The following is a 24134-nucleotide window of genomic DNA, read 5'->3' as shown; positions in this document are numbered from 1 at the left end:
TATTGTTTTCATGTTTTCAATTTCATTTATTTCTGCTCTAACCTTTGTTATTTCTTTCCTTTTGCTTGATTTGGGATTAGTTTGCTGTTCTTTCTCCAGTTCTTCCAAGTGGACAGTTAATTCCTGCATTTTTGCCTTTTCTTCTTTTCTGATAAAGGCATTTAGGGCAATAAATTTCCCTCTTAGCACTGCCTTTGCTGCGTCCCATAAGTTTTGATATGTTGTATCTTCATTTTCATTTGCCTCTAGGTATTTACTAATTTCTCTTGCAATTTCTTCTTTGACCCACTTGTTGTTTAAGAGTGTGTTGTTGAGCCTCCATGTATTTATGAATTTTCTGGCCCTCCGCCTATTATTGATTTCCAACTTCATTCCTTTATGATCCGAGAAAGTGTTGTGTATGATTTCAATATTTTTAAATTTGTTAAGACTTGCTTTGTGACCCAGCATATGGTCTATCTTTGAGAATGATCCATGAGCACTTGAAAAAAAGGTGTATCCTGCTGTTGTGGGATGTAATGTCCTATAAATGTCTGTTAAGTCAAGTTCATTTATAGTAATATTCAGGTTCTCTATTTCTTTATTGATCCTCTGTGTAGATGTTCTGTCCATTGATGAGAGTGGTGAATTGAAGTCTCCAACTATTATGGTATATGTGTCTATTTCCCTCTTCAGTGTTTGCAGTGTATTCCTCACGTATTTTGGGGCATTCTGGTTCGGTGCGTAAATATTTATGATTGTTATGTCTTCTTGCTTAATTGTTCCTTTTAATAGTATATAGTGTCCTTCTTTGTCTCTTTTAACTGTTTTACATTTGAAGTCTAATTTGTTGGATATTAGTATAGCCACTCCTGCTCTTTTCTGGTTGTTGTTTGCATGAAATATCTTTTCCCAACCTTTCACTTTCAACCTATATTTATCTTTGGGTCTAAGATGTGTTTCCTGTAGACAGCATATAGAAGGATCCTGTTTTTTAATCCATTCTGCCAGTCTATGTCTTTTAATTGGGGAATTCAGTCCATTGACATTTAGAGTTATTACTGTTTGGATAATATTTTCCTCTACCATTTTGCCTTTTGTATTATATATATCATATCTGACTTTCCTTCTTTCTACACTTTTCTCCATGTCTCTCTCTTCTGTCTTTTTGTATCTGACTCTAGTGCTTCCTTTAGTATTTCTTGCAGAGCTGGTCTCTTGGTCACAAATTCTCTTAGTGACTTTTTGTCTGAGAATGTTTTAATTTCTCCCTCATTTTTGAAGGACAATTTTGCTGGATATAGGAGTCTTGGCTGGCAGTTTTTCTCTTTTAGTAACTTAAATATATCATCCCACTGTCTTCTAGCTTCCATGGTTTCTGCTGAGAAATCTACACATAGTCTTATTGGGTTTCCCTTGTATGTGACGGATTGTTTTTCTCTCGCTGCCTTCAAGATCCTCTCTTTCTCTTTGACCTCTGACATTCTAACTAGTAAGTGTCTTGGGGAACGCCTATTTGTGTCTAATCTCTTTGGGGTGCGCTGCACTTCTTGGATCTGTAATTTTAGGTCTTTCATAAGAGTTGGGAAATTTTCAGTGATAATTTCTTCCATTAGTTTTTCTCCTCCTTTTCCCTTCTCTTCTCCTTCTGGGATACCCACTACACGTATATTTGTACGGTTCACATTGTCCTTGAGTTCCCTGATAACTTGTTCAAATTTTTCCATTCTTTTCCGGATAGTTTCTGTTTCTTTTTGGAATTCAGATGTTTCATCCTCCAAATCACTAATTCTATCTTCTGTTTCTTTAAATCTGTCGTTGTAGGTATCCATTGTTTTTTCCATCTTTTCTACTTTATCTTTCACTTCCATAAGTTCTGTGATTTGTTTTTTCAGTTTTTCTATTTCTTCTTTATGTTCAGCCCATGTCTTCTTCATGTCCTCCCTCAATTTATCGATTTCATTTTTGAAGAGGTTTTCCATTTCTGTTCGTATATTCAGCATTAGTTGTTTCAGCTCCTGTATCTCATTTGAACTATTGGTTTCTTCGTTTGACTGGGCCATATGTTCAATTTTCTGAGCGTGATCCGTTATCTTCTGCTGGCATCTGGGCATTTAGTCAGATTTCCCCGGGTGTTCGACCCCACAGCTTGAAAGATTTTTCTGCGCAATCTCTGGGTTCTGTTCTTCCTATCCTGCCCAGTAGGTGGCGCTCGTGGCACATGCCTGTCTGTGGGTTCCACCAGCGAAAGTTGCTGTGGGTCCCTCAACTCTGGAAAACTCTCGCCGTAGGGGAGGTTCGGCAACCTAAGCGTCTTGGAAGAATGCCAGCCGGCCCGGGGTTCCAAACGTGGGGAGGGTCGCCGGCCGTTGCAGCACAGGAGAGCGTCCGGCCAAATTAGCCAGTTGGCGCGGGGCACCAAGCGTGGCGGGAGGGCGCCAGCTGTCGCAGCCCGGGAGAGTACACTGTTCCCAGCCGACGGGGGAGTCACGTGTTTGGAAGGGATCCCCCGGTCATTGTTCTCCGCAGTCTGGGGGTTTCCGACACAACTATCTCAGTTGTTCCGGGGGGCCTCGTGTGGTGGGGGCACCAGCCGCCGCGGCCTAAGGGGACCGCCTGTCCAATTCTACCAGCTGGCCCAGGAAGGTGGAAGGGAGGGACTCCGGTCGCTTGTCGTCCCACCCAGGAAAGCCCGTGCCCCTTGGTGATCTCACCGGAGCTGGTTCTCCCAGATAGTCAGCCGTTCCAGGATGGGGTCCGCTGTCCCTTTGATCTCCGTCGTGGCTCCGGGAGCTGCTCTGTATTATCTCCACTCCCCCAGTAGCTGTTCTGGAGGAGGAAAGGTGAGGGCGGCAAGGCTGTCGAGGCTGGTGGTGGAGGAGCACGGTGAAGGCGGGGGAAGAGGGCACCGTGGTGGTTGGAGAGCGGCCGGAGCAGGAGGGGGAAGAGAGGGGAGAAGGAGGTCGGGCGGCTCGGCTGCTGCGGGGCTTGGGCGCCGCGCGGCGGGCCGGCGGAGAAAGAGAGGGGAGAAGGAGGTCGGGCGGCTCGGCTGCTGCGGGGCTTGGGCGCCGCGCGGCGGGCCGGCGGAGAAAGAGAGGGGAGAAGGAGGTCGGGCGGCTCGGCTGCTGCGGGGCGTGGGCGCCGCGCGGCGGGCCGGCGGAGAAAGAGAGGGGAGAAGGAGGTCGGGCGGCTCGGCTGCTGCGGGGCGTGGGCGCCGCGCGGCGGGCCGGTGGAGAAAGAGAGGGGAGAAGGAGGTCGGGCGGCTCGGCTGCTGCGGGGCGTGGGCGCCGCGCGGCGGGCCGGCGGAGAAAGAGAGGGGAGAAGGAGGTCGGGCGGCTCGGCTGCTGCAGGGCGTGGGCGCCGCGCGGCGGGCCGGCGGAGAAAGAGAGGGGAGAAGGAGGTCGGGCGGCTCGGCTGCTGCGGGGCGTGGGCGCCGCGCGGCGGGCCGGCGGAGAAAGCAAAATAATACACTCTTAAACAAAGAGTGGGTCAAAGAAGAAATTGCTAGAGAAATCGGTAAATATCTGAAGACAAATGAAAAATAAAATATGACATATCAGAAATTATAGGATGCATCAAAGGCAATGATGAGAAGAAAATTTATTGCCCTAAATGCCTATATTAAATAAAGAAGAAAAAGCAAAAATCAAGGACTTAACTTCTCACCTGGAGGAATTAGAGAAAGAAAAGCAAACTAACCCTAAAGCAAATGGAAGAAGAGAAATAACAAAGATTAAAGGAGAAATAAATGGATTGGAGAATAATAAAATAATAGAAAGAATCAATAAAAGTAAAAGTTAGTTCTTTCAGAAAATCAATAAAATTGATGGATCCTTAGCTAGGCTGACAAGGAAAAAAGGAGAGAGGATGCAAATAAGATCAGAAATGAAAGGGAGTTTGTTCTCATGGACACTGAAGAGAGAAAAACAGTCATAAGAGGACACTATGAGCAACTACACACCAACAAACTAGACAACTCAGATGAAATGGACAAATTCCTAGAAGCACGCAAACAACCTGCACTGAATAGAGAGAAAAATGAAGATCTCAATAAACCAATCACAAGTAAAGAGATTCAATTAGTCATCAAAAATCTTCCTATAAGGAAAAGCCAGGGCCAGGTGGCTTCACAGGGGAATTTTATCAAACATTTCAAAAAGAACTAACACCAATCCTGCTCAAACTCTTCCAAAGAATTGAGGAAGGAGGAACACTATTTAACTCATTTTATGAAGCTAACATCACTCTAATACCAAAACCTGGTAAAGATGCTACAAGAAAGGAAAACTATAGACCAATTTCCCTAATGAATACAGATGCAAAAACTCTTAACTAAATACTAGCAAACTGAATATAATGACATATTAAAAGAATCACACACCATGACCAAGTGGGAATTATATCAGGAACATAAGGATGGTTCAACACAAGAAAATTAATTAATGTAATACAGCACATTAAAAAATCAAAAGGGAAAAATCTCCTGATCATCTTGATGGATGCTGAAAAAGCATTCAACAAAATTCAGCATCCTTTTTGATAAAAACACTTCAAAGGGGAGGAATAGAAGGAAACTTCTATATGAGGAAGTTTGAGAAGTTTCTCATATGTATGAGAAACCCATAGCCAGTTTCATACTCAATGGGGAGAGACTGAAAACCTTCCCCCTACAATCAGGAATGGGACAGGGATGTCCTCTCTCATCACTATTATTCAACATTGTACGAGAAGTTCTAGTGAGAGCAATCAGGCAGGAAAAAGAAACAAAAGGCATCCAATTGGAAAGGAAAAAGTAAAACTTTCATTATTTCCAGAGGACTTGATACTTGGAAAATCCTGAGAAATTCACGACACAGCTATGTGAGCTAATAAATTCAGCTAAGTGGTGGTGTACAAGATCAATGTGCAAAAATCAGTAATGTTTCTACACACAAGCAATGACTTAACTTAGGAGACAGTTAAGGAAAAAAATCCATTCAAAATAGCAACTAAAAGAATCAAGTATCTGGGGATAAACTTAACCAGGGATGTAAATGTCCCGTACACTGAAAAATGCAGAACATTGCCAAAAGAAATCAAAGGAGATCTAAATAGGTAGAAAGCATTCCATGATCATGGATAGGAAGGTTAAATGCAGTTAAGATGTCATTCTATGCAAATTGATCTACAGATTCAATGCAGTACCAATCAAATTCTAACAAACTACTTTGAAGGCTTGGAAAAACTTGTTATCAAATTCATTTGGAAAGGAAAGATAACTAAAAATATCCTAAAAAGGAACAAAGAAATGGGAGGACTAATACTTCCTAATTTAAAAGCTTTTTACAAAGCCATTAGTGGTCAAAACAGCATTATATTGGCACAAATGCATAAGTATTGACCAGTGGTATCAAATCAAGAGTGTGGAGATAGACAATCAAATCTATGGTCAATTGATCTTTGACAAGTTCCCCAAAGCCACTGAAATGGTACTGAATAATGTTTTCCACAAATGGGCTTGGGAGAACTGGATATCAATAGCCAAAAGAACGAAAGAGGACCCTTACCTTATACCCTATACAAAATTAACTCAAAGTAGATTAAAGACCTAAATATAGGTGCAAGTACTATAAAACTCTTAAAAGAAAATACGGGAAAATATTTTCAAGACTTAGTAATAAGAGGTAGATTCTTAAACTTTATACCCCCAAAGCACAAGCAACAAAAGGAAAAATACAGAAATGGGAACTCCTAAAAATCAAATGCTTCTGTGCCTCAAAGGACTTTGTCAAAAAGGTGAAGAGGCAGCCAACTCAATGGAAAAAAAATATTTGGATATCACATATCAGATGAAGGTTTGCTATCCTGTATACATAAAGAAATCATAAAAACAAAGAAATCATACAACTCAACAATAACAGAACAATCCAATTATAAAATGGACTAAAGACATGAATACACATTTTTTCTGAAGAGCAAATACAGATGTCTAAAAAGCACATGAAGTGATGCTCAGTTTCATTAGCTATAAGGGAAATGCAGATCAAAACCACAATGAGATATCATCTCACACCTATAAGAATGGCTGCTATTTAAACAAACAGGAAACTACAAATGTTGGAGAGGATGTGGGGAAATTGGAACACTTAAGCATTGCTGGTGGGAGTCTATACTGGTACAACTGCTATGGAAGACAATGTTGTGGTTCCATAGTTAACTAAATATCAAGTTGCCCATGACCCGGCAATACCACTAGTCAGGTATACACCCAGATGAGCTGAAAGCATGACACAAACAGACATTTGCACAACAATGTTCATAGCAGCATTATTCACCATTGTCAAAAGATAGAAATAATCCAAGTGCCCACTGACAAGTGGATAAATAAAATGTGGCATTGGTATATACATATGATGGAATATTATACAGCAGTAAGATGAAATGAGATCCTGAAGCATATGACAACATGGATGAACCTTGAGGACATAATGCTGAATGAAACAAGCCAGACACAAAAAGATAGATTTGTGTAAGATTTTGCTATTATGACCTTGGTAAAGGCAAAGTCAGAGGCTTATAATATAGAATATAAGGACTTAGAGATACACAGAAGCTAGAGATGGGTGATCAGATAGCTAATGAGGTTGAACTTAACTGTAAGGGAATGGATAGAAGTGAAGGCAGTTCATGAATGGGTTTATAAGCAATACTGCCATATTGAAGGTGAACGTGAATGAAAGGGGTTGTATAGAACCATGTATCCCACCAATTAACACTACAAATATAAGCAAGTTTCTCTCATGAACTACTTCCTAAGTATGAATCTTGTTCAAAAAGTCAATAATAGAGGGCCAAATAGATAAAACTACTATTGTATGCTATAATCTATGTTAACAGGAAAATATCAACAGTACCACAGCAATATCAGGGTAAACAATTGGGGATGAAGGACAAGAATTAAGGGGAGGTTTGGATTTTCTATTTGGTGCGGATATGTATGTGGTTACTTTTCTCTTTGGACCAGTGAAAATTGCCTAAAAATGAGAGTGCTGATGATTGTACAATTAAGTGAGGATAACATGAGACATGGACTGTTGATTTTGTACATTATACGTGATGCTCAATGGATGGACGTGGCTGTAGGATACACTGACTGAGGAGTAGAATGGCAAACTATGGTATATACATACAAAGGAATATTGTGTGGCTACAGAAAGGAACAAAGTTGTGAGGCATGCAATGAAATGAATGAAACTTGGGAACATGTGGTACAAAATAAGCTGGAACAAGGGAACAAATATTGCGTGGTCTCTTTTTGAAAATACGTGTTAGTAAGATGGAGTCTTAGATAGGGCTCCATCCTATATTATTGACACTCCCTTTCAGCATGAAAGGACTTCTTATGTTTGAGAACATAAGAAGCAAAGGTTGCTCTGTCACTATATCTCAACTTCCAAGCACATAGCCAAGAAAATCACAGTAGGGAGGAAACTTCCCAGGGGCCACCCCTGGTTCCTCCTATCACATTATAGTGTTTCTACACCTCTTCCAGGATTGTTATGGGACTCTCAAGACACAATCCCCATGGCCCTCACTAAAAAGTCCCTGGGTGGGAATGCACTTTGTTCCTGAGGATCCATTAGGAATTTGGAGTTAGAAAGGGTATCTCCAGCTTTTGCCTCCCTTCTTGGGTTTCCCCCTTATGACCATGTCCAAGGCAAGTCTGGGAGTCAGCTTTTCTCTGCCTCCAGATCCTATTTAGACCAGCATTTGAGAAAGCAAAACCCTAGATCTGGGGACCCAGATTCAATCCTGACTACTCCTCTAGTTCCCTGGGTAGCTTCAGGAAAGCAGAAACCCTTTCAACGTCCTCATCTGTTAAATGGAGATTTTATGATGTCTACCTGTGTTCAAAGATTGATGTGGGGATCACAGATGAAGAGGTTTGTAGAAATTCTAAATCACCACAGAGGTGAGAGTTTGGTGTTTGGTATGCACCAGTGCAGTATTTATTAAGGGCTTGTATTATTTACCTATCCTTGTTCTCCCCATATCCTCCCCCTGCTTTCTACAGCTAATTCTGAGGTCCCAAGGGTTTAGCAGTGTGATAGAGGAGTCCCATGACAGACATCTCAGCCTTTCTTTCTCTCATTTCCACGTATATAGTCTCTTTCTTGCCTGTGGAATAGTTGACGGAGCTTGTGCAGCTTCTCACCCTCTTTCCTTTCCTTTCCATGAAAACTCTCTGGCCACTAGCCACGACAAGGTGAGTTCCCTCACGGCTCTCTCTCACTGAGTGAGTCAAACCTCCTGGTTTTACAGATGTGGCAACCAAGTCCTCAAAAGCAAAAAGAAAACAGAAGAGACTTTCTCAGGATGACGTATCAATGAAGGAAAGAGCTTGACCATAAGCTAGAGATTGAGGCTCTTCATTCAGGCACCTTTACCAACAATCCCCTCTTTCTTTAAAGAAGCTTGTTTTCTGATTTTGTGAGGGGTAAATGGGAAGATATTCAGTATTCAACTTCCCTGCCCCGAATCCAAACCCTGTCACAGGGCAGCCAGACAGACCCTTAAGACAACGACAGCACACGAAGGAGCAGTTGGAGCTTCAGAGCAGGGAGTGGTCACTGCATAATGAGGAAAGTTTGGGACTCATGTTGACCCACCAAAGTGATAATCCAGGAGATCCCCTTCAGCAGTAATCACTTGTATGATTCCATCAGCTGCAGACATCGTAGATGGATCCATCGGACAACCCAGAATTTAGATCTTATGTAAACTTCACATGTTGTTGGTGGAGGGCAGTTAAGCAGTTACTACAGAAGAATAATATTTTGGCTCGTGACTAACTTGTTTAAGAAATATATCTTCCGACCAGAAAAAGTATTTGAAAATTTTGTATTAAAAAATCTATATTTTGGATTGGTACAACCACATGCTCCATAGAGAGGAGGGGAGCATCACCCCTGCAGCAATAGCCTCATGCCCATCACTTGACCCCTTGCCTCCCATAAATCATATAAATCCCTCAAAGTCCAGCACATACTGCAATGTCTTCAGAATCTTCTTCCTTACTACTGTAGCCGACATTAATGCCCTCTTTCTCAGAAATCTAATTTGTCAATAAAGTCAATCAGTTATTTATGAAATGGTATGCAAATAAATGAGTTCATGCATAAATAGAGTTCCTAAAGATGAACTATACCCATAGCTTGTCCTTGATGGAGGAACTAGGCTAAATTGCAAATGTTAGGCTAAATCGCAAAATGTTTATGCTAGAAATTACAGTGGTAAGTGTTATTTGGTGCTGTAGGGATGGGAATGTTGAGGAGATAAATTTCACTTTAAGAAGGACAGGTATCAGGAAAGAATTTCGGGAGAAGGTAGCAATGGATCTGACTCTTGAGGACTTTGACCATGTGATGGTGGAAGAAAGACATTTCATGCAGAGAAAACAACATAAGCAAAGGTGGGGAGATAAGAAATCACAGAGTTTGCAAGCTGATGACATGGGCTAAATGGATTAAAGAGGGAAGTCCGGGGCAGCTGCTGACCATGACTATCATCTACCCAAAGCACTTGCTGGACTTGGGCTATGGCAGCCTTCAAGGCAAGGGAAAAGGGAGCCACAAGGGCACAGTCATAGTGAGTGTGGAAGAGGATCTTTGAGTCATAAGAGTGTGTCACAAATGGCTTCAGAGAGAACTGCAGGAGAAAGACATGACCCTGTGATCCTGGTGATGCCCTGGGCTGCCTAGAGAGTAGTATATGTAGGGGTTGAAAGCGTGGGTTCTGGAATCAGACTACCTGGGTTAACATCCTCCCTCTGCCATTTGCTTTGTGTGACTCAGTTTTATCCTGGTTGTAAAACAAGGATTAAAAATGGGGCTCATCTCATAAGGAGGTTGTGGGGAATAAATGAGTTAACACACGTGAAGCACTTAAAACACAGTGCCTAGCCCAAGAGAACCCTCTTATTAGCTGTTAGCTGCTATTATCATCCGGGAGCACCTATAGGGGATTTTCTCAGTATCAAAAATATCGAGAGAGCCTAAAGAGTGACCATGATAGGGGAAGGGATTCCTGGTTTCTGTTTTTATTTTCAGCTAGTTTATTGTGGTGTGGGGTTTAGTAGGCATGTCATGAACAAGCCCAGGAGGTTGTTCTACATAAAATGTTATAAAAAGGGTCTGTAATAATCATAGACAATTTAGAAAGTAGAGAAGAGAAGAAGGAAGAAATTACCCATATTAATATCCAAACAATTGATAAAGTTTGGTACATCCTTCGTGCCTTGTTTTTCTCTGTGTATGTGTATACACGTGTGTGCTAATATTGATATAAAAAAGTGCTTATGTAGCTTCGTATCCTGCTTTACTTACATAATCTTATTGTGCAAATTTCCTCTTTTAAATTTGTTTCTGAATATGGTTTTCATAAGTATATATTGACGTTTATAAGGAAAATAAGTATTTTTGTATATTTGCTTTTTATCTTGCTACTTTTGCTTTAAAAGTTTTTTCAACTTCGTTTTCTGAAAATCAAATAGTTTTTTTTCTTTTCCTTTCCAATATATGGACCTTATTTTTCTACATCTTGACTTATGAATTTCACTAATGATTCTAGGACAATGATAAAAGCATATGTAATGGTGGGCATCCCTCTCTTGCTCCTCATTTTCATTGGATAATCTTTACTTTCCATTAGGAAGGATATTGCAGTATCCTTCTATTCCTAGATAAATACAATATTTTTTCTTTTAAATAAAGAACAGATTTTGATGTATATAAATATTTTTTGGCAATATTTTTCCTATGCTTTACCCACTGATCTGATGTATTATATAAGAACACTGACTTGTATTAAGTCATCCCTGATTTTTTCATAAGACTTTCCTTAATAATGGTGGAGTATTCTTTTAAAGGGTTCAATATGTTATTTACTGTAGTTGTAGTTAACATTTTTGTTTCTACAGTCATAAATAAGTGGTTCTCTAGTGATTTTTTAATTTACTTTTTTGCATGTTTTTAATTTATTTTTCATTCTAGTGATTTTCTAAAATTAGATTTTAGGGTTATATGTATGTTAACTTCATAAAAGATATTGGGATGCTTTTTTGTGCTAAGTTCATATAGTAAGAAAAATTTTAATCATTAGTGTTTTAGGAAAATTTCTCCCAACAGCTTTGAGGCTAGAGCTGTCTACTAGGGTATTTTTTTTTTTTGAGAAATAATTTTCTTCAATTTCCTCCAAATTTATGGTTTATTAGGGGTTTTGGACTATTCTTAAATTTATTTTATTTGTATTTTCCTATAATTGTGCTTATTTTTGTTTTTGTCTTTTTGTGCTTATTTATTAAAATTAAAATATAAAATGCATAGTTATAAAGAGTATTCTCTTAAAATTTAATTTTATTCTTGTATATTTATGATTTTAACTTTTTCTAGCTCCTAATTGTAGTTTAGTGCTAACATAAATGTTCTAAAGTGTACTAATTTCATTATTTACTTTTCCCCTCCTCTAGATATTCTTTAGTTTTAGCTTTGATTTTCCAATTTAGGCCAAATGTTTTTAATGATTTCCAAAATACTGTTTTTTTGATTAAAAAATCATTTCTCTTTCAATTAGACTACAATCAGGTATTATTATCTGTATTGACTTTTCTGAATTTTTTTGCTTTGTATATGCTTCTTCAGGGGATGACTGTTCCATGGGCACTTGGGAAAAATGTACAAATCGATTAGTTCTACCTCTTAAATGATGCTATTGAGGTCTTTTATATTCTTACTTCATTTCTGATAACTCTATCATGGACTGAGAATTATTAAAGTCTACTTATTATGATCCTGTTTTTGGCTATTTATCTTGAATATCATCCAATGAAAAATAATTTTTTTTTAATGTTGGGAGAGTTTAATGACATTTAGGATATTCCTGCCACAATTAACATGCAATCAGTGTATTTTCTACATGGCTCAGTTATGGTAATGAATCAAATTCTAAAAATACTATAAGTGAACTTAATAAAGGAGGTCATACAACATAGACAATCCATGCCTGCTGTAGATGCACGCAGCTTTCATGTTTGTTATGCAGCAGCACCAACATAGTAAAACTGCTTGGGTACTTTATCAGATTTCACCGTGACAAGAACTGATTAACCATGTACCGTTTTCTAAGAGTTTTTGATGTAAATAATATTAATATCAGGAATTTTATAACCATTTATAACTCAGCGCTGTATACATCTAGGTTTGAGATGAACAAATACAGCATTAAGAAATCACACAAAGGAATGAATGACACCGGTGCACGGATACAGCTGCATTCCTTGCAGAGGCAATATTCAGTCACTCATATCATGTTTTCTTCATGATGATCATCCCCATTCACTACGGATTTTCTTAGTGAGTCATCATTTCCCTTTCCCACAGAACATTCCTTTGTTTTAGGGAAACTGCTTCTGTTGGTTTCTTCTCCTTTTTTCATTATAATCCTGTATAATTTTTATATCTTTATCACTCTCTGATCCTTTTCCTTATCTTTATTTTTCTTCTTCCTACTTATAGTCGTTCTCTTTCATTGCTGCTTCTTTCTTTGTCCTTATCTGTCTTCCTCTCTGTTTTGTGTCTCTTAGGGGATGGTGAGATAATCAATTTTCTTTTACAAGACCTGGGCTTTTTAGGAGATCCTGTTCCACTCCCGCTTCTTTGTCATCTCTCTCTGCTTGCACTTCTAGAACATCTAACTGTGCTATTACTTTTTTAAAAAATTGTACAATATAGCATACATACAAAGCAAAGAAAGGAAAAAGCAATACTTTTCAAAGCACTCTTCAGTAAGTAGTAACAGGACAGATCCCAGAGTTTGTCATAGGCTACCATATCATCATCTCGGATTGTTCCTTTTAATTGCTCCAGAACATTGGAAGCTAGAAGGAATAGGCATTTTTTTTATCATCACAATCTATTCTTTCTTCTTTTTTGTGTGAAAAATAACACATATACCAATAAGCAGTGAATTTCAAAGCACAGTGCAACAATTAGTTGTAGAACAGATTTCAGAGATTGGTATGGGTAACAATTCCACAGTTTTAGGTTTTTTACTTCTAGCTGTCCTAAGATACTGGAATCCAAAAGAAATATCATTATAATGATTCAGCAATCATACTTGTTTGTTAAACCCTACCCTCTCTGTATAACTCCACCATCACCTTTAATCTTTCTGTATCACTCTTTAGGGGTATTTGGGCTATGCCCATTCTAACTTTTTCATGTTGGAAGGCACTGTCAGTAATATGGGGTAGGAAGATGAAACTAGCTGATGTTCTGGAGAGGCTGAGTCTTCTAGGTGTCAGGTCCTAGAGGCCCATCTGGAGGGGTGTAGGTTTCTGGAAAGTTACCCTAGTGCATGGAACTTCGTAGAATCAGGTATTGCCCTAAGTGTTCTTGTGCTATAACTTTTTGATGCTGTTTTGGAACATTTCTTTTCTTTGTCTTCTTTCTTTTTGCCTCTGATTTTTGATGTGCTTCTTGACCGTCCACCTTTTTCTGGAATGAGAACTCCTCTGTCTAGGACTTCGGGGCTGTCATCTGCTCCTTGATTTTGAATGCGATCTCCTCCAAGTGATTTCTTCGTCGCCTATGTCTAGAAGATTAGGGAGTCCTCCTCCTTCTAGAACGTGATCTTGAACTTGAATGCCTTCATTTTTCTTCCTCCTTATCTGCTTGTTCTCCTTGTCCCGCTCGTTCACCGTTGGCAATAGAATCCGGGCCGACATTTTGTGCGGGGGAAGGGGTTGGACCCGGGTCTTGCCGTCCACCGAGCTGCGGACTCGGGGGGCCGGAGGAGGAGGAGGAGGGCACGGACGCGAGCGCAAGGCCGGGGCGAGCCGGGGCGAGCGGCTCGGGCAGGCCGCGGGGCGGTGCAGCCAGCGGCGGGGAAAGGGGGAAAGAGGACGCGGGAGAAGACGACCGGGAACCGCAACCCGCGGCAGCGGCCCCAGCGAACGCCTGCAGGAGCGAGGGCGGGCGCCGAGGGCTGGGAGGTGGGGAAGGGGCGCCGAGGGACGGCGTGCAGGCCCCGCTGCGCTCTCCCAGCCAGGGCTGAAGGCGAACCGGCGCCTCAAATCTCTGCCTGGCTCTGCCTCCGCGGCCCTCAGCGCCCCGCCCCGCCCCAGGTGTGCGGCACCCCCTTCCCCCCTCCAGTGTCGCACCCACGTGCCCGGGCCCTGCGGCGGCGGCGCTCTCCCGGCCCGAACCCTCCCGTCCCCGCTGGGTCCGCGCGCTCGTACCCGCCGCCGCCGCGCCTCAGCCCGGACCCTCGGCCCTAGACGGCGGCGCCTGGAGGCACTTCCAGTTTTAAATTTTACGTGTGTCAGTGTTACGTATTTGGAGCATTCCTATTCATAACTATTGTCCCTTCATTAAAATCATCAAGTGCTCTTCTTTGTTCTCATTTAGTGCATTTGCAAATGAACTAGTATTAAGATCATGACCGTTGCTTTATTTTTGCGTACGTTCCTCTGATCTTGCTTTACTTTTCAACCTTTCCGATTAATTTTGTGTTGGCTATATATTTTGAAATCAGCATAGAATTAGCTTTTTATAGCTAGTCTGATTTTTTCCTTAATTTTACTAGATGAGTTTACCCATTTAACCTTATCATCATGTTTGATCTTAATTTTTTCTATTATATGCTTTTCTCCTTTTATCATTTAAATTCTTTTACTGTAGGATCCGATGCTTGCTTTACTTTGTTTTGTATGTGTTTTCCTTTGATAATCTGGAAAGCTTTTTAGTGGTTGCCTTTATACATATACACTTTACAAATGAGCTCTAATACTTTATTTTTCACACAATGTCTATTGATTCCCTCCTTCTCCTTTACCATGTGATAGGATTTTATTCTCTTAATCTTTTACTTCATGCTGGTTTGTGTACTTATTCGTCTATTACATAATTTATCAGGTATAAATAGTATCTTTTAACACTCAGCCGTAGAAGATGAAGAAATCAGCATTTTTATGCTATCGCCCACCTCCTCTCTCCCTCTTCCGTCCCCTTTCTGTTTACCTGGGCAGACTTTTTAAATATTTGCATTCTGTTCTTCTATAATTTCTACATTTTGATCTTAGTCCTACAGTTAAATATATGTAAACTCACCACCAGTTTACATACAGTAGTTTTCCCACTTTTCTCTTTATTGACTACAGGCTGTTAGCTATGGTTTTTTTTAAGGAGAGGAAATCTTCAACTATAAGCCTTGAATACTTGCGTTACAAAATTATCTTTCTATCTGAATGATAGCCTAAATAGCTATAACATTCTTGGATCACATTTGCTTTCCTTGAAGGCATTGCAAACATTTCTCCATTATACGTTAGCTTTAACTGCTATTTTGGAAAAATTAGAATCTAGCCTAATTTTTTTTTCCTCTGCACTTGACTTGATCTTTTTTACTTGGCTATATTTGACAATATTACCCTGCTATGTAACAGTGCTGGACTCTGTACCCATTTTTCCTAGGACAAAGGTACCCTTTCAACCTGTAGATTCAAATACTCTTGTTTCCTTGCAGGGTCTCATGCAGCCAGAAGCTGGGGTCAATGGAACACCTGTTACTGAGTTCATCTTGCTGGGCCTGGTGGAGACACCGGGGCTGCGGCCAGTTGTCTTTGTCGTCTTCCTCTTTGCCTACATGGTCACAGTCGGGGGCAACCTCAGCATCCTGGCTGCCATCTTGCGGGAGCCCAAACTCCACACCCCCATGTACTTCTTCCTGGGAAACCTATCCGTGCTGGATGTCGGGTGCATCACTGTCACTGTTCCCTCAATGTTGGGTCGTCTCTTGTCCCACACGTGTACAGTTCCCTTTGGAGCCTGCCTCACGCAGATCTTCTTCTTCCATCTCCTGGTTGGTGTGGACTGCTTCCTGTTGACAGCCATGGCCTATGACCGATTCCTGGCCATCTGCCGGCCCCTCACCTACAGCACCCGCATGAGCCAGGAAGTCCAGAGGATACTGGTGGCTGTGTCCTGGGCATGCGCCTTCACCAACGCACTGACTCACACGGTGGCCATTTCCACACTTAACTTCTGTGGTCCCAGTGTGATCAATCACTTCTACTGTGACCTCCCACAGCTCTTCCAGCTCTCCTGCTCTAGCACCCAACTCAACGAGCTGCTGCTCTTTGCCGTGGGGTTCATAATGGCAGGCAGCCCCCTGGCTCTCATTGTGACCTCCTATGCTCACGTGGCAGCCACAGTTCTACGAATGCGCTCAGTGGAGGGCAGGAAGAAGGCTTTCTCCACGTGTGGCTCCCACCTCACTGTGGTTGCCATATTCTATGGTTCAGGCATCTTTAACTACATGCGGTTAGGTTCAGCCAAGATTTCAGATAAGGATAAAGCTGTTGGGATTTTTAACACTGTCATCAACCCCATGCTGAATCCAATCATCTACAGCCTCCGGAACCCTGACGTGCAGGGTGCCCTCTGGCGAGTGCTCATGGGGTGGCGGTCACTGGCCTGAGGAGGTCTTAATGTCCCTTGCTCCCTCTTTTTGGACTAAGGGAGAGATTGTCTGGGGCCTAGGACTAGGACAAATGGTCCTAACTATTTTTATCTCTCTGAGCACGAGGACATTTTCTATTAGGTGATAGTTATTGTTTCCCAAAGGTAGTTAATGGGTGTAGACCTTCTGCCAGGACAGCCACCTTGACAAATTATAACTTGAGTCACTGTCCTGTTACCACTGTTTCTGGGCAGAGGTAAAGTCTAGGAAACCCTGAAGGCCCCCGTTTAATTTACGACAGGTAAAGGGGCTTTGGTTTGTTATAGTCTGGCAAACTTAAATACCCCAGCAACCTTTCCCGCATGGGCTCATATGATTTCCGGAAGACCAGATATGACATTGTCTACTTATAAAACCTAGGCTGGACGATAATGATAATGATAAATTTTTATTTCCTTTCTTATCACACAAAGATCTCATAGGATCTATAGTGGACAGAAGAGAAGCGGTATGGCCATATATGGCCTAGTAACTCTGGAGAGAACGATCCCTGTGTGCAGCTCATATAATTTACATTTTAAAAGTTTAAAATTCCACGTGCACTTCCAAAAAACAAAATTCAAGAAATGGTGCTGCAATAATGGGACAGTCACATGGAAAAAGAATGAAATGTGACTCCCACCGTACAGCATACAAAAAAAAAAATCCATTAACATAAATGATACACGTTAAGACCCAAAAATGAATTTTCCACATCTATCATTCCCTCCATATTTAAAATATTTTGAAAATGTAAGCATTTATAATCTAAAAGTATTTCAACACTTCAGAAAATGAGCAGAATGCTCAATATGAAATTTTATTCTAAATTCCCACTGTTATTCCCCAAACCTTCTTGCTCAGACAATCCATACCAGTAAATGTAAGTCATATGGTGATGCCTCACCCTGATTTCTCTTTTTAGTAGGTAAGTATGGTTCTATCATAGACCACTATCTCATCTTACTGCTTACCAGCCTTTAGTCTAGTCATTTTTTTTAACTAAATCTTCCTCCAGCCTCCCTTTTAGGACTAATTTCCCATTTCTAATAACTCTACTTGCCACTGATGTTTCCCAATTCATTTCCTTAAAACTTGCTTTTGATGTGCACCTGTAGCTTGGCATTTCCAGGACCTTTGGAAGGATGAGGTGAAATGGAGATGGGAGAAAGGGCATGGGGAAGTAAAGCAAAACAAGATTCGAGTTGGAGAGTTTGTGGAAGAAATGAAAATCAAAGATGGATATTAGGGATAAATAGGATGAATTGCAAACATCCTAGAGGTATTGTAGAGGACAAAATGTGGTCCAGAGATGAACTGGGATGTGAGAGAATGGAGGAATTAGATACCTTTGGACCGCTAAAAGATCAGAGAAAAGAAATTAGGATATAAAGTTAGTGGGTCAGATATGAGAAATATGGGCTTCCCATTTGTACTGGTTTGAAAGGATGTATGGACCCTGGAAAAGCCATGTTTTAATCAATATCCCATTTCATAAAGGCAGAATAACCCCTATTCAATACCGTATGTAATTAGATCATCTCCCTGGAGATGTAACCAAATCAAGAGTGGTTGTTAAGCTGGATTAGGGGAGGTGTGTCTCCACTCATTTGGGTAGGTCTTAATTGGTTTACTGGAGTCCTATAAAAGTGGAAACATTTTGGAGAATGAGAGATTCAGAGAGAGCAGAGCAAAATGACACAGCCACAAGAAGTAGAGCTCACCAGTCACCGACCGTAGGAGATGAAGAAGGAAATGCCTCCAAGGGAGCTTCATGAAACAGGAAGCCAGGAGAGGAAGCTAGCAGATGACGCTATGCTCACCATGTACTCTTCCAGATGAGAGAGAAACCCTGACCGTGTTCACCATGTGCCTTTCCAGATGAGAGAGAAACTGTGACTGTGTTCACCATGTGCCCTTCCACTTGAGAGAGGAACCCTGAACTTCATCAGCCTTCGTGAACCCAGGTATCTTTCCCTGGATGCCTTTGATTGGACATTTCTATAGACTTGTTTTAATTGGGATATTTTCTCGGCCTTAGAACTGTAAACTAGCAGCTCTTTAAATTCCCCTTTTTAAAAGCCATTCCGTTTCTGGTATATTGCATTCCAGCAGCTAGCAAACTAGAACAACATTTTATGTTGCCCAGCAATAACCAGTTCTGGTAGCCCCAATACCGTCATTGTAGTTCATCCTCTCTACCAAGAGGAAGATCATATTTCAACAGTTTTGCTAGAAATGTTTTGTAAAGTGCCCAAGGGACTCATTCTGTGTTTCTCTAAACAGGAGTTACCCATAAAAATAAAGGAGAAGGTTTATCAGATGGGAAAAAAACATGGAAAAGGGGTGCTCAGTGTTTCATCCGCCTACGTCTCTAAAAAGCCATCAAGGTGATTCACTGCCCAGCTTAGGCTTTCTGGGCCTAAAAGGTCAACCCACCAGCACTGTCTGAAGATATAGGGAAATGATGGCTTCTTCCTGATCCTTTTTGAGTCACCAGAAGAACTTCAGGGACATAAAGAGTGAGCTTCCTCCAAGGGTCAAGCAAACTGTAGAGGAAGACCTGTGACATGGTCCTCACCTCATCACTTACTTTCAACAACAATATTCTTTGTATTGGACAAGTTCTTTATCTACTCTAGACCTGATTTTACAGAAGGAACGAGGTAATCATCAGGATTCTTCTACCTCTAATGTTCTTTAATTCTTCTAGACTGACTGAATAGAAAGATTGCCTCATTCTGTTTAACCTACAATGCTTCCACATTTTCCATCCTTCATTCCCTCTACCCATTAGCATTTAATACTTTTGCCAAACACAGCCAATTGTTTATTTCCAAAGATCGACGTGCCTCTGGCATTTCTTCCATCTTGGCATAATCACTGAAGTGGGATGGAGCAACTGAGTTCAGTAAAGTGTCTTAGAGAATGACTGAGGTCACTGATTTCCATCCCTCTGTCCATCCTCCAGGATCACAGGATTCCTGTAACAATTTGAGAGATCTTTTTTTTTCCTTTTGAACTTGTCTTTATTTTCATTCCAACCTGCAAATATCTTTATGTACTTAAATATCCTACTTATAATACATCATGTGGCAAAATTTCAAATAATACAGTCATCACTGCTCAACATCAGATCTACAATAATCCCATTCTTTAAAATTAAATATTGTTGATAGTTTGGTATTAGCTTTCAAGATAAGTGAATATATATATATAAATTTAAAACACCATATTATTCTGTAATCTGATTTCTCCCCTCCATATTACATAGTATAATTTTTACATGTCAATATCTAAACATCTATCTTACCCACTTTAAAGGTTGCATAAAATTCTATTGTATGTATAAACTATAATCTACGTAACCAAAACCCTATTGATGTAGTTTAAGTTATTTTTGTATATTTGTTTTGCAATTTGCTAATGATACTAGGATTAATATTTTTATTGAGATATCTTTCCATACAGCTGAAGTTATTTCCTCTGGTTAACGTCAGAAAAGTAATTTGTATGTATGTGTGTGTTGCACGTGCTTGCTAAAGGAAATGCAATGTTAAAATTTGATAAGTGTTCAGCTCTTCCGTCTGCCAAACAGTGTGCAACAGTTGACAGCATGATTAACAATGTGTTCTAGTTTGCTAGCTGCCAGAATGCAATATACCAAAAATGGAATGGCTTTTAAAAGGGGAATTTAATGAGTTGCTAGTTTACAGTTCTAAGGCCGAGAAAATGTCCCAATTAAAACAAGTCTATAGAAATGTCCAATCAAAGGCATCCAGGGAAAATGTACCTCGGTTCAAGAAGGCCGATGAAGTTCAGGGTCTCTCTCTCAAGTGAGACGGCACATGGCGAACAAAGTCAGGGCTTCTCTCTCGGCTGGAAGGGCACATGGCAAATACGGCATCATCTGCTATCTTTCTCTCCTGGCTTCCTATTTCATGAAACTCCCTGGGAGGCATTTTCCTTCTTAATCTCCAAAGGTCACTGGCTGGTGAACTCTCTGCTTCGTGGTGCTGCAGCATTCTCTGCCCTCTCTGAGTCTCTCATTCTCCAAAATGTTTCCTCTTTTATAGGACTTCAGAAACTAATCAAGACCCACTCAAATGGGTGGAGACATGCCATCCCTTAATCCAGTTTAACAACCATTCTTAACTAAATCACATCAACCAGGGAGATGATCTCATTACAGTTTCAAATCTACAGTATTGAATAGGGATTATTCTACCTTTAAGAGATGGATTTATGCGGCTTGGGGCTTGCCTAGCCCGACCGCACTGGGGTCTCCTCCTCGGATGTGGTTCGGCCGGAGAGCAGCGTCAGCCAAGACCACGGGGCTCGAAGGTCTGGAGGGCGCGCGAGCACAATAAACCGAGACTAAAGAATAATAGCAGTAATTTATTGCATAGGGCTCGCGGGACCTAGCTGGCTGGCAAGGCTTACAGGCTAAGACCCCGACAGGAGGAAAAACAAAGAATATATAGGGTTGGTGAGGGGGAGTTAATTAGAGGTGAAGAAACTTTGATGGGCAGCTGGTATGGTGTCGTGTAGGATGTGGATTGGCTAGGAAGTGTGTTGAATATTATAATGGGTGGTGAGGTGAGGAGTGTACATGGTCTAATGAAGAAGAGGTGAAAAGGTGCTGCGATATATGCTCAGGAGTTGCCAGGCAGGGGGTTAGAATAGCAAGGCTTGCAAGAACGAGAGATGTCTGGATATGTCAGGGCATGTTAAGGCAGATAAGAGGCAACAGTTACAAATATATGCAGCAGATTTATATTAAAACATGGCTTTTCTTAGGGGGCATACTTCCTTTCAAACCAGCACACAATGGATGAGAATGCTTGTTACCTCACACCCGTGGCCTCATTTAGCTTAATAATCAATCTTTGAAATTTTTGATAGCTAAGTAAATAATTTTGTTATTGTTTAATTTGAATTTCTATGTTTATAGGTATAGTCATATAGGTTTTTAAAAATACATGTATTTGTTATTTGTATCTCTTCTTTGCAAAGTGCCTGTTCATGTTTTTGTTTTCTGTTTTTTTATTTTGGTCCTTATGAGAATACTTAATCTTTTTCTCAATGACTAATAGAAACTCTTCATGTTTCAGGATAGTAACTTTTAGCCATGTATGTTGCACACATGTTTCCCAATTTTCCATTAGCCTTTCAAGTTTATTTAGAGCTAAAATTGTTTAACATTTTCATGAAGTTTGCCTTCTTGGTTTTGTCATGTGCTTTCCATCTAAATGCTGAATAAATATTTGTCAGTGATTTTTTTTTTAGTACTTTTACACTTCTTTTAGAGGCAAATATTTAATAAGATTAGAGTTCATTTTGGCATATGCTCTAACTTCCCCCCAATTGATAATAATTGTCCCAACACCATAAAAAGTAAATATGATCACATATACAGTTTATGTGATTTTATATATGTACTATTTAATATAAGCTCAGCAAAAGGCAGATTATCTAACTGAGACCAGAGCTGTCACCCAAAAAACAGAGTTCAAAGTTGAAGGCTAGTCAAGAATATCACCTATTAATAGGAAACAATACTAAGTGGAGAAAATTAACTGAATCTAAAATCTCTACAACTTAATATTCATAATGTCTAGAACATAATCCAAAATTACTGAATACACTAAGAATCAAAAAGGTGGGACACATTCTCTAGACAAAAGAAAATCTATTAAGCCCAACTCTGAATGAGCTAGATGCTGAAACTAACAAAAATTAAAAGTGGCTATTATAATTATCCTAAATTAAGTTAAAAGAAAAAAATGCTGTTAATGAATGAAAATCTCAGCAGAGAAAAGAAAAATTACAGCAGAGGAATAGAAAATAAAATTGAAATTCTAGAACTGGAAAATACAATTTCTGGAATTTAAAATGAATCACTAGGTGCATTTAACAGCCAAATGGACATGCTGTAAGAAAGAGTTAATAACCCTGAAGTAAAGGAAAAATTACCTAAGATGGAGAATAAAGAGAAATAAAGATTGAAAAAGATGAACAGGGTCCCAGAAACTGGTAGATGATACATAAAAGTTCAACAATGTAGAATTGGAATATCAGAAGGAGAGGAGAGAGAGAAAATGGGAGAGAAAAAATATTTGAAGAAGCAATGACTTCAAATTTTCCAAATTTCATGAAAGGAATGTGCAATATAAGATGCAGAATAAATGTGGAAAAGGCCACACCTGGCACAATAAATTGCTGAGAACCAAGACAAATAGGAAATGTTGAAAGCTATGAGAAACAAGGATAAATTACACACTAGGACACAATTATATGATTAAAGTTGACTTCTCAAAAGAAACTACTAGAGACAGAAGAGGGTAGAACAGTACTAAAAAATCATGGAATTCTACTTTCAGTGGAAATATTCTTTAAGACTGAAGGTAAAGTATAATCATTTGCACGCATAAGAAAATTTGTCATTTGCCACTAGCAAATTTTTTTTCTCATGCAAAAACATTTTAAATATTTGTACATTGTACATTTAGTCACTATTATTATACACTCTAGGCATTCCTAGATTATACCATCTCAATCTTTAACATCTATCTTTCTTTCTGATTTCATTTATGCCCCCAGCCCTCCTCCCTCTATCATTCTCACATGCAGCTTCATTCAGTGTTTTAACATAATTGTATTACAGTTAGGTAGTATTGTGCTGTCCATTTCTGAGCTTTTTTAAACAGTCCTGTTGTACAGTCTGCATCCCTTCAGCTCCAATTACCCAATATCTTACCCTATTTCTATCTCCTGATGGTCTCTGTTACCAATGAAATATTCCAAGTTTATTCACTAATGTCAGTTCATATCAGTGAGACCATACAGTATTTGTCCTTTTGTTTTTGGCTAGTTTCACTCAGCATAATGTTCATAATGTCCATCCATGTTGTTGCATACTTCATAAGTGTATTCCGTCTTACAGCTGCATAATATTCCATCATATGTATATACCACAGTTTGTTTAGCCACTCTTCTGTTGATGGACATAAAGGTGTCTTAGAGAATGACTGAGGTCACTGATTTCCATCCCTCTGTCCATCCTCCAGGATCACAGAATTCCTGTACCTATTTGAGAGATCTTTTTTCCTTTTGAACTTGTCTATTTTCATTCCAACCTGCAAATATCTTTATATACCTAAATATCCTACTTATAATACATCATGTGGCAAAATTTCAAATAATACAGTCATCACTGCTCAACATCAGATCTACAGTAATTCCATTCTTTAAAATGAAATATTGTTGATAGTTTGGTATTAGCTTTCAAGATAAGTGAATATATATATAAATTTAAAACACAATATTATTCTGTAATCTGATTTCTCCCCTCCATATTACATAGTATAATCTTTACATTGTTTCCATCTCTTTGCAATTGTAAATAATGCTGCTATAAACATTGGTGTGCAAATGTCCGTTTGTGTCTTTGCCCTTAAGTCCTCTGAGTAGATACCTAGCAATGGTATTGCTGGGTCATATGGCAATTCTATATTCAGCTTTTTGAGGAATCGCCAAATTGCCTTCCACAGTGGTTGCACCATTTGACATTCCCACCGACAGTGAATAAGTGTGCCTTTTTCTCCACATCCTCTCTA

At 40.0% G+C, this 24134-nt stretch overlaps 1 protein-coding gene and 1 pseudogene across 1 annotated transcript; one reads left to right on the top strand and one right to left on the bottom strand.

The window, feature by feature from the left end:
- Window positions 1–12315: 12315 nt before the first annotated feature.
- LOC143686671 (uncharacterized) lies at window positions 12316–14615 on the bottom strand (annotated as a pseudogene).
- A 931-nt stretch (window positions 14616–15546) lies between these two features.
- Window positions 15547–16494, top strand: LOC143686056 (olfactory receptor 3A1). The gene has a single exon (XM_077163105.1). It carries the CDS (start codon window positions 15547–15549, stop codon window positions 16492–16494), a length of 948 nt encoding a protein of 315 aa, XP_077019220.1.
- Window positions 16495–24134: the final 7640 nt, after the last annotated feature.

Source organism: Tamandua tetradactyla, chromosome 6 (assembly GCF_023851605.1).
Source record: "Tamandua tetradactyla isolate mTamTet1 chromosome 6, mTamTet1.pri, whole genome shotgun sequence".
NCBI lineage: Eukaryota > Metazoa > Chordata > Mammalia > Pilosa > Myrmecophagidae > Tamandua > Tamandua tetradactyla.
The sequence above is the reverse complement of the archived record's forward strand: the minus strand, read 5'-3'. Positions and strand labels throughout refer to the sequence as shown.